This window comes from Rhea pennata, chromosome 4 (assembly GCF_028389875.1).
Source record: "Rhea pennata isolate bPtePen1 chromosome 4, bPtePen1.pri, whole genome shotgun sequence".
Taxonomy (NCBI): Eukaryota; Metazoa; Chordata; class Aves; order Rheiformes; family Rheidae; genus Rhea; species Rhea pennata.
This window is the reverse complement of record NC_084666.1, coordinates 12,817,381-12,829,777: the sequence shown is the minus strand read 5'-3', so window position 1 is coordinate 12,829,777 and position 12,397 is coordinate 12,817,381. Positions and strand designations below refer to the sequence as shown.

The following is a 12,397-nucleotide window of genomic DNA, read 5'->3' as shown; positions in this document are numbered from 1 at the left end:
TAACTAGCTTCCTTCCTTTGCCAACATACTTCATTTTAACCAACCTGAAAAGCATCAGTAGCAATCTGTTCTCTTCTACCATTTGAGTTTCAGCTGGAATAACCACAATAACAAAACCTGTAATTAAATTGTCTGGTCATGTTTGAACTAATAGTACGATATTTTGATTATCCGTTGTATACTGGACATTTCTGTGAAGCTAGGTCAGCCTTCCTTTTCTTCTTTTGTACAGTACGGCTTCATCCTGATCTGTGATGTGCTCTCCTGAGTTTGAACAAAACAAAAATATGGTAAGAGGTGATTAGCTATAGGACTTTGAATGAAATTTATGGGAATTAGATGATGAAATTTTCTTTCTAATTTTGCAAACCTCAGCCTTCTTTTCCAATTTAATTGATATCCATATTTTTAAACTATACTGTCATTAGACATACAGAGTAGCTGTATAATGCAATACAAGTATTGTTGCTATCCGATTTCTAGTGTATAGTTACAACATTTTATTATTGTGAATTGCTGATATATTAAGTATACATTATTTTTTTAGCTTAGAAGGTTCCATAAGTGCGTGTTAATGTGACTGCTGTAAAAATAGTTTGAACAGACCCTGGAGAAAGGGCACAGCTGGCCGCTTTCATCTAATGGTAAAAGTTCTCCCTATTTGCCCTAGTCCTAGTATCTTTTGCATGGACAGAGATCATGCAGATATTCTCATAACATGGCCCACACATCTATCTCGGTTATAAATTACAGAAATAGAAAAGTTACATTCATTTCCATTTAATCTTTGGCCTTTGAAAAGCCTGGGACTAAGGGATTCAATTAGTGACAAGTGAAATGGTAGGTTTAGTGCAGCTCCATGTGCTCAAAGCTCACAAATGACACAGAGAGGTAAGAATTACTTTTATTTCACTCTGCTTTAGCGTCCTTCAGGTGAGAATTTTTAAATTTACTTTCTTAAAGATATAAGGCCTGTGCAATTACTCTTTGTCAGTGAGCCATCTGTTGGTCAGTCTGTCTGTCCCTCTTGGCATTTTTTGAACCATTAAGACAATTTCAACTAAATTGGCAAACAGAGGAGGTCACAAAAATAAATATCAAGTCATGTGATTGGGCAGATAGGGAAGATCTTATTAGTGGATTTGTTAGGTTCCTCTGAGGATACATGGGAAAGATACTCCAACAGTGGGAAAAGATTCAAGCAGATGTTGCAGCTGACCATAAGACACAAAGCTGGAGGAGACCAGGCTTCATTAGTTCTAGTACTCCTGGCTCTTTTTTTTTTCAGTTTCATTGTGGGAATTGTCAGTTATTGACAGATTTAAAGAGCTTGACTTTGGGGAATTTGGATGTTATCATCTCTTCTCTTATCTGCTGCTCACTGAGAACCCTGGTACTCACGTCTGTACCACTGCATTACTCTAGTATGCCTGTCAAACACAGGAGTGGATACAAAATGGGTAAGCAGGCCAAAGGTCTAACTGGGTTAATTTAGGTGAAGTATTAGTTTTTGTGCACCATTTTAATCTGTAGAGACTCAGGCTTTTCCATCTGTTCTGAGTATTTTTAGGTTGTTAAACAAATGTTGAGTACATCGTCACGATTTCATGGGATATAGGCCATGATTTCAGAATCAAAATTATTCACTTCCTAATAACTGACAGATAACCCTTCATACTGGTTGATAGGATTGTGGCAGAGCAGGGTTTTCTTAACAATTCAGCATTACATTTTTTCCTTTGTTCCCTTTTGCACAGAGGCACAAAAGATGAAAGGTAACAAGCACAAGATGCAAGTGTTTCCCAGGCAGGGAACTGTGTCACTCTGTTTTCTGTGAGCAGTTGAATCTCTGCCTAATTTCTGCACTGCTGAAGAACAAGTCCAAACAGTAATGATTCAAATAAGCATTTTTAACACCATGTGTCACTGATACCAGTTTGCAAGAGTCAAGGGGTTTTGTCTGGAAAAATAACTTTCTGCCCACAGAAAACCAGGTGTTTTTTCTCTTATAAGGCTAGTGTTTCAGAGGGATAAAACACAGTATGTGAGGAAAGTAACTGCATGCAAAGATCATTCTCTTAAACTTGGGTTTTAACTTCTTTAGACAGCTTCTTACAGCTTCTCCTAGATCTTTTAAACTTTGAATTTTGTCTCCAGAAATCAAGATTTGAAAAACAAAAATCTATCTTTTTTTATACGCATGTATAGTACTTTGGGAATGAGTTTAATATGCAGCCCCTTAAAGAGCCGCAGTGGCATCTTCAAGTGATCTGAGCCAGGCGGTGCTGCTTTCTTGTCTTCCTGCTGACTGCCGTGGGTCCCGTTGGCAGGTTTTTCTGGGCAGAAACTCCAAAAGTGACAGTCACTACCTGCAGTGAGTATTATTACTTCCCTCCTTGGTCTTTCAAACACTTGTTTTCTAACGTTCACTTCATGAGCAACCTTGTCTTATTCTGAAGCTGGATATAGCTTCAAAGTTGGCCCTGGTCTGTGTGGGGGCTCAGACCAGAAAACCTGCAGAGCTCCAAAGGTCCCTGCCAACCTAAACTATTCTCTGATTCTAACATGCTTCTTGTCACAGATCAAAACGTTTCACCAACACTATTTTATTCACAATTACACAGCACACTGCAGTGAGGCAGGAAGAGCATCCAATGATGCCTAAAGCTTCTTCCACCGCTTTCGCTGGCTATTGTGAGCATAAATACAGTCATTGCCCTTGCAGCTATGACTGCAGCTGCAGTTAGGATTTTTTGGTGCTTCCAAAAACTTCGTGACAGCTTGTCTTGATTTGGTGACAACTTACAAGTCACGCAGCCCCAAAGTGGGCCACACTGGATTAGCAACAGTCTGTGGAAAATTCAGGAGATGAGTTTGGTGCCTCATAGGAGTTGAGGGGCAGAAGGAAGGACAGTCTCCAGTTATTGATTGAAGCACTCCTTGTGTTAATCCCAAGAATCTTCTTTTCCTGTTTCATTTGCTCCTCAGCTTCCAGCTTCTGCAGCAAAGAAGGGCTGTGACAAACAGACTTCTCCACAGCAGCCCCCAGGGACTCGTGGCCAGAACAGGAGCATCTTCTGCGCTGAGGGAGCCAGGGTTTGCATGCTAGCTGAGCCTGCGACCAGCGATCATCTGTGCCTAACGCATCTGCACCAAGGGGCTGGATGAGTACTGCCCTGACTACTTGAAAACAGTCTTTTCCTGACCCTTGTGCTCAGTGTGAAACCGTACGACCAGCCCTTTAACGCAGGGGGTCTGCCCGTGCTCATCCCTGCTGCTTAGCAGTGTTATGTGCCCGGTGCTGCTGCTTCTGGAGCGATGGGCGCAAGAAAGCACCAAAGCCACCATGCCTGTGGGGCCGGGGCCCAGGCCTGTGCTGTGGGTTGGAGAGAAGAGAGCGGGAGCCCGCGATGCCCTGGCTGGCGGGGGCGCACCAGCCCGTGGCAGCGTGCCGAGCGCAAGTGCATGCGTGGAGGGGTGTGTGTGTGCCTGTGTGGCTGAGCGTGGCTGCGAGCCCGTGGCTCTACGTGTGTGACGGTGTCTGCGACCCCACGCGAGAGACCCAGTGTGAGAGCGTCCTGTGCGACTGCGTTTGCGACCCGGTGCGCGTGCAGGTGACCTGGCGCATGGCTGGCCGCGACCCTGCGGTGACTGTCTGCGCCCGTGCGGGTGCGTGCGTGGGACCTGGTGTGCGAGCACCTGTGCCTTGCGCAGCACTGCGTGAGTGCCGCTAGCCAGCCCAGAGTTTCGGTGCTCCGGCGTTTCGGCGCTCCGGCGTTTCGGTGCTCTGGCGTTTCGGCACCCGGTGTTTTGGCGCCCGGCGTTCAGCATTTTGGCGTTTTGGCGCCCGGCGTTTTGGCATTTTGGTGTTCTGGTGCCCAGTGTTTCGGAGTTCCGGCGTTTCAGCGCCCGGTGTTTTGGGCACCTGGCGTTTTGATGTCCGGTCTCTCGGCGTTTCGGCGCCCGCTGTTGCGGCGTTTGGGCGCCCCGGCGTTTCAGCCCCGGGCGTTTCGGCGCTGCGGCGCTGCGGCGCGGGCCAGCAGATGGCGGCGCCGCCCCGGCTGGGCGCGCAGCCCCGCGCCCGGCGCTGCCGCGCGCGCCCCGCTCCGGTTACAACCCTCCCCCGCCCCCGCCCCTCCGCGGCGGTGTCTCCCTCCCCGCCACATCCCCGCCTGTCACTACCACGCCGGAGAGCCACCATGGCGCACGGCGGGCCACGCGTGTCCCCCGCCGCCGCCGCCGCCGCTCCGCGCGGGGCCCCCCGCCTGCCGCCGCCGCTGCCGCCGCTGCTGCTGCTGCTGCTGCTGCTGCCGCCGCTGCTGGGCGCCGCGGCGGCGCTGCGCTGCGCGGAGCCCTGCGGCCGCCCGCGCCCCGGCGCCCTGACCCGCGGGGCGCGCAGCCCGCCGGAGCCGCGGCGCGGCGGGGCGGCGGCGGCGAGCCGCCCGCGGAGAGCATCCTCGGCGGCGGCGGCGGCGGCGGCGGGCCGGCAGCAGGTCTCGCTCGTCAGCACCTCCTTCGTGCTCAAGGGGGACGCGTCTCACAACCAGGCGATGGTGCACTGGACGGGCGAGAACAGCAGCGTGAGTGCCGGGGCCGCGGGGCGCGGGCGGCTCCCGCCGGGCGGCCGCCACCGCCGGGCCCGCGCCACTTCGCCCAACTTCGGAAAGTTTGGGAGCGCGCGGGGCGCGGCGCGGCGCGGCGCGGCGGGGCGCGGAGCGGGGCGGAGCGGGGCGGGCGGCGGCGGCGGCGGCGGGGCAGCGGCGGCGCGGCGCGGGCCGGGCTCCCGCAGCGCCTCTCACAGTCCCGCACGAGATCGCCGCGGCTTCACCCTGCGGCGGGGTCTCCGCGCAGCCTTCCCCGCGCCGCGCCGCGCCGCGCCGGGGGTGGCGGGGTGGGTGGGTGGGTAGGGGGGGCACGGGCGAACCGCGCTGTGCCGCGCCGGGGCCGGGCGCGGGGCTGGGCGCGGGCGCGGGGCGGACGAGCCCCCGCAGGCGGCCGGGGCAGCGGGGGCTCCCGGCGCGCTCGCTGCCCGGCCCGAGCGTGCGAGCGGGGCGGGCAGGTCGGCGGCTCCCCGCGGGTTTTCCCAGTGCCGTCCGTGTACAGAAACCGCTCGCGGGGACCCGTGTGCCTCCGGCAGCGCGTCGGTGTTGGCCGCTTCTTTTCTCCCCGTTCCAAGTGCGCCTTTCTTTTATTACCTAATGCTCGATTTTGGCCCGAAACTATCGCGGTGAGCCCCTAATCTATTTTAAACTCATTTTCAATTTCAGCTGGTCTTTATTTCCACATGTGTTGACCCACTGATAGTTGTGTATTTGCACAGATGGGATTTGCTGCTTCTGAATTTATCCTTCACTGAGACATTGTATCATAACAGTATGCATCGTAGGTAAATATTACACAGCACCTTGCCCTCTCTGTCTGACTTCGTAGACAGGGAAATAGCGTTATGAAAGCTCAAGATCAACTTTCTCCTGGAGGATTTTAGTGTTTCTGGAAAACTCTGTGTGATTTTACTGCAGTTCAATTAAGCTCCTACTCTGCTTGAACTTTGTGAATTTAGCATAAAGTTTGTTTAAACTTGGCTCAGTTCAGAGAGCTTATGTTGTACTTCTCATTCGTATATGAATCGTCATCCCCCTCTCTGCTTTCTTGAGCTCTGGTTTCTGCCTGTTTTGCCCGGGAGTCACCCAAGATGTGGAGCTCTTAAGGCTCCACTGGTGCGGATGCAAGTGATTCCCGTGAGCAGGCTGACTGTGGTAATGCTCTTGTATAATGAGATATTTTCACGTGTCAGAGCTGGAGTCGGCATCAGAAAGCTTGACACTTTCAAAGGCAGTGTCTGATTTGCTCAGGAAGCGAATGAAAGATGATGCCTGTTTTCTTTTCACAGAAAATGTTGCAAATCAGCAGTATCAGCTATTCTGATTCTGTCCTTTCTCCATTTCTCTGCCACTGTTTCTTTTCTGTGGACAGTGCTTGCAAACTGTTAGGGCTTCCTTGAAGAATCTGATGTTAAAAAGTTGGCGTAAGTTCAGTTTTTGACATAAAAGGCAAACAACAGCTTTCATGCAAAGCACTCTCTACTCTAAAATGAATATAGTTGAGCCTTGCTAATCCACATTTATGACTAGTGGTCTCTCCTCACCTCTCTGCAAAGATTTAATAACAGATGCTGCAGTGAGGGCTTGTATTGTTAAAATGTCATTATTTTTTGCAGTATGCTACAGTTCATTTACTAGTATACTATGAAATAGTCTTTTCAAAAGCAGAGATAAATGGGAACTGTCAAAATAAATGAAACTAGTACAGTGTTTGATGCAACTTATTTTTTTGTTTGCTCAGTTACTAATCTACTAATTTAGTATTGCAGGATGGCACTCCCATCATGAATGCCAGTAGATGTTCTTTACTGTATTTACACATTCAGTACAAATACTCTTGCTGAATTATTTAAAAAATATATTGCTTACCATCTCTACTATCAGATGATTGTTGTTGAGCAAGACTGGCTTTGAACTAGTGAACTGGTAATGAAAGGCTCTTTGCTTTAATCTGAGCAGCCAATCTTTTTGCATTGGATGATTTAAAGTATTATTGCCAGCATTTTTTGCTCCTTCTTTCCTTGTTGGCTTTTTTTTTTAATACATGCTTCCAGTATAAGAGTTGATTTTAACAAAGGCTTCCAGAGGGAGAAAAAAGATTTTTCAGAGATTTTAAAGAGAGTGTGTGTGCATATATATATGTGTGTGCGTGTATATATATATATATATATATATATATATATATATACATTTAAGTGAAATAAATGCATTAAGATCAATGGAAAGAGGATTAGCTCAAAGAGTTTGGAGAGTATTTTGCTGCCTATGTGTATGTGAGATTAAAACTGTTGAAAATAAGTACTTGATCCAAAACATATTGAAGAATAGTCTTGAATTTTTTGTAGTTATTTTTTTAGACTGGATTAAGTGTTTGGAAGTAGGAATACTGAGATGCAGTGGTTTTCACACCTGGTAACTTATCCTGCAGCCTTGAATTCTGTACCAAATCTCCTCTGGCCTCAGAAATGCAGGCCTGTGTCGTGAAGTGCTGCTCTGTCCCAAGCGCACTGCAGTCAGTGGAAGGACTGTCATTGATAACGGTGGGATTTGGGACCCGGCCCTGTGCGCTTCATGAGGCACTAAGCAACCTTAAAGTGTCACCAAAGACATTTGGCACCTCATTGGAGGTACTCAGCACTTTGTAAACCAAGGAACTAGGCTAGTTCCTTTACAGCTGCATGGTTGAAAATTTGACAGTGATGAGCTCCAGATGACCACATTTCCTCTTAAACACCTCACCTAGTAAAATAAATAAAGAAGAAATATGCAGTAGGATTATTCCTTTGAGTTCCCTGATGGAGATACAAATAACCATAAAAGATGAGGGGCAACTGCTTCTCTGAGAGATGTTCACTTGCATGAATGCAGTTCATTGAAAGCATCGCTGTGGAGCGGTGTGCATCAGAGGCGCATCTACGTATGGAACTTTAAAAAAATTATTTATATCTCATAAATCGTTGGTAATCAACTGTGTGATTTCTTGTTGCGTGAGGTGTCCTGACAGAAAAGTAAGAGGCTATAAACTAAATTGTTCCTCTCCCCGACACCGTTATTTTTCATACTTAAAAAGTCTGGTGTGTCTTTTATTATCTGCTTTTAATGCTGTTTTGCAAATTATGGAAATGGTGGAATTGGTAGCGCAAAGGAGAATATGGTTGCACTGGGTGTAAAGTGAGCTTGAATGACTAGGAAAATAGTTTCTTCATTTTATCAGTAGAGAGCTGTGCAGGGAGGCGTGTAAACTCCTTCCCGTTTTGTGTCCTGATTACTTTTATTTTGTATTCTGATAATTAATTATTTATAAATTCCATAAACAGTAAGGCTGTCCCTGACCTTTCCTGACAGTGGGCTGCATAGTTAAAACCACTGCTGGTGATGCAAGTTTTGCAGAGCTACTCCTTGTAACATTAACAGTGTATCTGGTTAGTGAATTCCTACAATTAGTATTTCTGCTCTCTGTCATGGAATCACAGAATCACGAAAGAGTTGAGGTTGGAAGGGACCTCTGGAGATCATCTGCTATCCCCTATGGCTCTGAGTGTCCACAGAAATGTATTGTGCACTATTACTTTCAAACAAAGGTTCATGCAAGTGGAAATAATTTCCTTTCCAGTCTTAAAATGTCCTAAACTGAAGACTTGACAGGTGGGTGGTGCAGCACAACATTTACTCTGGTAAAGGCTAGTGATTGACTTTTGCTTAACAAACAACATGGAGCTGTGCATCAGAATACGTGCAGATGGCATGCTTACAGTGTTGAGTTGTATGGGAACTTATGTATGTTCCCAGATTCAGTAAAAATATATTACCCTTTCTGATTTGGGAGAAGATAATTTATTAATGACAGTTTTAAGAACTCTAACTGTCTTTAGAAGAGGACACCTTGTAGTTACTTATAGTTTTTGTTCTAGGTAAGCAACATTTTTGGGAAAATCGTATTCCTTTTAAACCTCCTGGAGAATTCCCATTGTGCATTAATATTACCTGATTAAAAGAAAATCAAAGCCAAAATAGAAATATTGGAAATATAAGACTCGTAATCTCAGCTGACTTTAATTCATAATATGTTCTTTGTGCTGTATGCTTGTATTGTGTACAAGACTTCTGCCAACTAGTTCTTACTTCAGTTTCTTAGTTCAGAAACTAGTTCTGGTTCAGTTTCATAGTGCCAGTATTTCCCATTTTTTTTCCCCCTGTTTGTTGTCACAATATTAAGTCCATGAAGGCACTGATCTGTCCAGTAAGTTGATGTCATGATCTCTCATAAGTATGTAGCTCTGTGGTATGAGAAATAAAGGCAAACATGCACACAATCTTTACAAGACTCAGTATGAAGCCACAGCTTATCAGAAAGGAAGGTTTACTGCACATCTACAGAAATTGCTACACACATAAATTTATTCAGTTGGTCCAAACCTTTCTGTATTTGATATATAGATATTTTGTTTAATTTAAAAAATATTATTCTTTGTAATTCACTTCCACCATATATGATTTGCAGAATCCAGTGATGGCTAAATGTACTCTTCTGACAGATATTTTATTTAATTGGTTTCTGTTTTGTTCAGTTTACAATAAATTGTGCTGCAGGAATCTATAAAGAAGATTGGCTTCAGTACTGCTGTAGCAGTATCTATGGCAGTAAATGTAATTATTTATCCAAACTGGGCAGAAGTCCATTTGTGGTGAGGTTTTGGTGCTATTTCTCAAGAGTAGCTGGACTACTTTTTATGAAATGAAAAGGAGCATGAGGTCAAAAATCCTGATGTCTCAGACCTTTGATAAATGGCAGATATATTGCAGAGTGAAAGGCAGGTTTCCCATAGGGAAATTTTTTTAAAAAAAAATCCTTGAGATGATAGTGCAATAAAAAACAAACAGAAACCGAACCCAGTAATCATATTTGAATGGAACAGAAAAATCCCACACTGAAAGCAGAGTGATTTTAAACTGACTGAAATAACTGATGAGTTTAACATCTTTTTGTATTTTTCATTATATGAATTTTATGGTTTACTTCATGTACTCACTCTGCCAGCCTCGGCGTTGCCTCTCCCCCACAGCCTGCTAAGCATGTCCCCCTTGCTGATCTCTCCTGCCCCACATTTCTGCAAATTCCACCTGAAAAAGCCAGGAGAGAGCACCTTCAGGTCCCGGAGCAAGTAGCTGATTTAGTTAGCATGTGTTTGTCTTAAACATGCTCAAAGGTCCTCCTCCTTCATGCGCACTCGTGCACACCTGGAATCAGACCTGGTTTGACCTGGTTTGCTGGTTTAACTGGCATTACCTGGTTTGCTTAGGAGCAAGTTACTAGCAGCTGTAGTGTGAGAAGGAGCTGCTGTGGCAATGTGGGAAGGTGCCAAACGTGGCAGGGGGTTTTAAATGTGGGAGGGAAATTTAGCAGTGAACAGTAAAGACCAGCACAAGATTGAAACCATATCTTTGATATGCTGGTATATAATATGTGCATGATAAACCAAACCTGCCTTAATAACAATCGTTAGAAATGTGTTTAGGCCTTTGATAGCAGGGTCGCATCTCACAGTGGGAATTAGCAATTGCGTTCCCCCCAGGCTTGACAGTGTTAGAAATCTGCTGATAGAGATTTTTGGACAAAGAAATGAGGACAATCCTTTTGATTTTACTAAAACTCAATAGACGAGTAGATTGGTTGGGAAAAACAGATGGGGAATATTATGAAGTTTTCAGGAAAGCAATAATTGTTCTTCTAAAATGGGAAGTTCCATCAGATGTGTATCTATTTACGAAGTACAACACATGAAGCTGCCCAGAGTATGGAAGTTCTTTATGTCAAGCCCTTTGTCCAGATAAAATGTTTTATCATCATGTCAGTTAAGACTGAAGGATATTAGCATAAGGAAAGATAATCTGTGATATAACACAGATATAACACTGGTAGGATCCCTCTAGTTCCTTCAAGCAGAATTTCATTTAAGTAAAATATAAAAGCATGGGTCGCAGGTAGTCTGCAAGTAGTCTGGAATATATGACTGCTTGCAGTAGCTAGGATGAAACTTGATGACCTGCAGCATTCCTTCAGCATTTATGTTCCCATGATTTGACATTCTTTACCAAAAATCCCCACCCCCAACTCTCTGCCCCTGCAATAATAATTTAAAACCCTAATAAAACAGCAATGACAAAAACATTTTGGAAACAAATAACGGGTGGGATCCTTTGTCATGCCTAACTTCAGTCTTCAAGACTAAGCTTGGACTCTTGTGGTAGGAAGGGGACAGAGACGGTCTCTGGATTAATCTCTTCTCTGGCAGTCTTAACGTGCAGAAGAAAGGTTGGATGAGTTGTCTTCTGAAAACACAGGCTCTCTCCTTTTATTATAGGGGGAGACTAACTCAGACAGAACACATAATTTATTTAAAGTTATGTCCAACTCAAATATCTTGTATTTATAGCTAAGAGATGCAGTTATTTCCTTCCTTACTTATTGTATTACAGTTGTTGGAGTTTCACTTAGGGAGTGAGACTGTTGTGGTAGGTACTGCACAAGCTCGAAGCAAAAATACAGTTGCAGCTCTAAAGATTTTATGATTACAGTTAACCTATTTGTATCTATGAGAAGGAGAACTGTATGTATAAAGGATATACATGGACAGAGATTACACAGATGTCTAAGTTTCAGTCTAAGGGCTGCTCCAACAGCTGTTTAAGTTTTGTTTTTTTCTATTAACTTTGAATATTCATGCATAAACAGTCATTGGAGCAAGGCCTGAAATTTCCCTTCCGAACTGAGAGTTTAACCAGGAGTTTAGAGTCAGGAGTTCAGAGTCGTGCCCCCACTGTGTGCGTGTGTGTGTATGCGCGTGCGTGTGTGCATGCACACACGTGTATTCCTCTCTCGTGCACTTTTCCAGACCAGTCTATCCGTACTGCAGCTCTAAAAAGTGGAACAGCTTGAACAGGAGGGGTGGTGCGTCGGTAGCCCGGTATCCTCTGGGCCGGTGGGAGATGCGCCTTTGCACCCTCAGTGCAGAAGCAGGTGTTAAACCCTCCTCCTGGGCGGGTGCTCTGAGCAGCGGCCCTGCTGTGCGGCAGGATGCGGAGGGCAGTGCCCTGCTCCGTGAGAAGCTGCAGCGCGGAAGGGAGATGCCAGCGTGCACTGTGAAACGCTCGGGGCTGCAGGTGCGTGGTGACCCGTCTGCCGGGCTCACCGGACCACGTCGGCTCAGCGAAGTGCTGTGTCCGTGGATCGCATTGAACTGGGCGCACCTGGGAGCGGGTGCCGCGGAAGGAGAGGGGAGGCGCGGCGAGGCGGCCGTGTCGCAGGACCGAGAGCGCGCGCACCGCGCGTGGCGGAGGGGAGGCTGCTCTCGGCAGCCCCGTCGCCAGGTCCCTGCGCGCTCAGGCGCTGCTCCGATGGTCGTGGTCGTACAGCAGGGCAGACTGGAGCTTGGCCAGAGGCAGAACTTAAGGTTCCAGATGAGTGGCTTTTGGGTTAAATTGCAGCTGAATAGCAGTATTCAGCAGCTTTACCAATTGCTTTGCCAGTTTGCTTTGAAACACCATTTGTGGTTATTTTGTGCCTCAGTTTCCCAGCTGCAGTGTAAGAACAGTGGTACTTCCCTGTCTCGTAGGATTGTTGTTATTATAAATAACCAGGACACTTAGATATTAATGATTAGCATCTAAATACATAAAAGAGGCAGGACCATAGAAAACCTAATCTGTGGTTTCACTGTTCCTTTGACTGTTTCACAGGATGGTCTAGGCATTAGAGAAAAGACCCTCACAGGTCATGGAAACTTCCCTGGTTTTTT

At 46.2% G+C, this 12,397-nt stretch overlaps 1 protein-coding gene across 1 annotated transcript in view; it reads left to right on the top strand.

Annotated features, from left to right (window-relative positions):
• The first annotated feature begins 4,515 nt into the window (after positions 1 to 4,515).
• SORCS2 (sortilin related VPS10 domain containing receptor 2) overlaps positions 4,516 to 12,397 on the top strand; it is a 541,923-nt gene continuing 534,041 nt past the window's right edge. Inside the window, exon 1 of the mRNA XM_062575300.1 lies at positions 4,516 to 4,580. Within this exon, the coding sequence (XP_062431284.1) occupies positions 4,551 to 4,580 (30 nt within the window). The 5' untranslated portion in view covers positions 4,516 to 4,550. The remainder of the gene's footprint in view (positions 4,581 to 12,397) is intronic.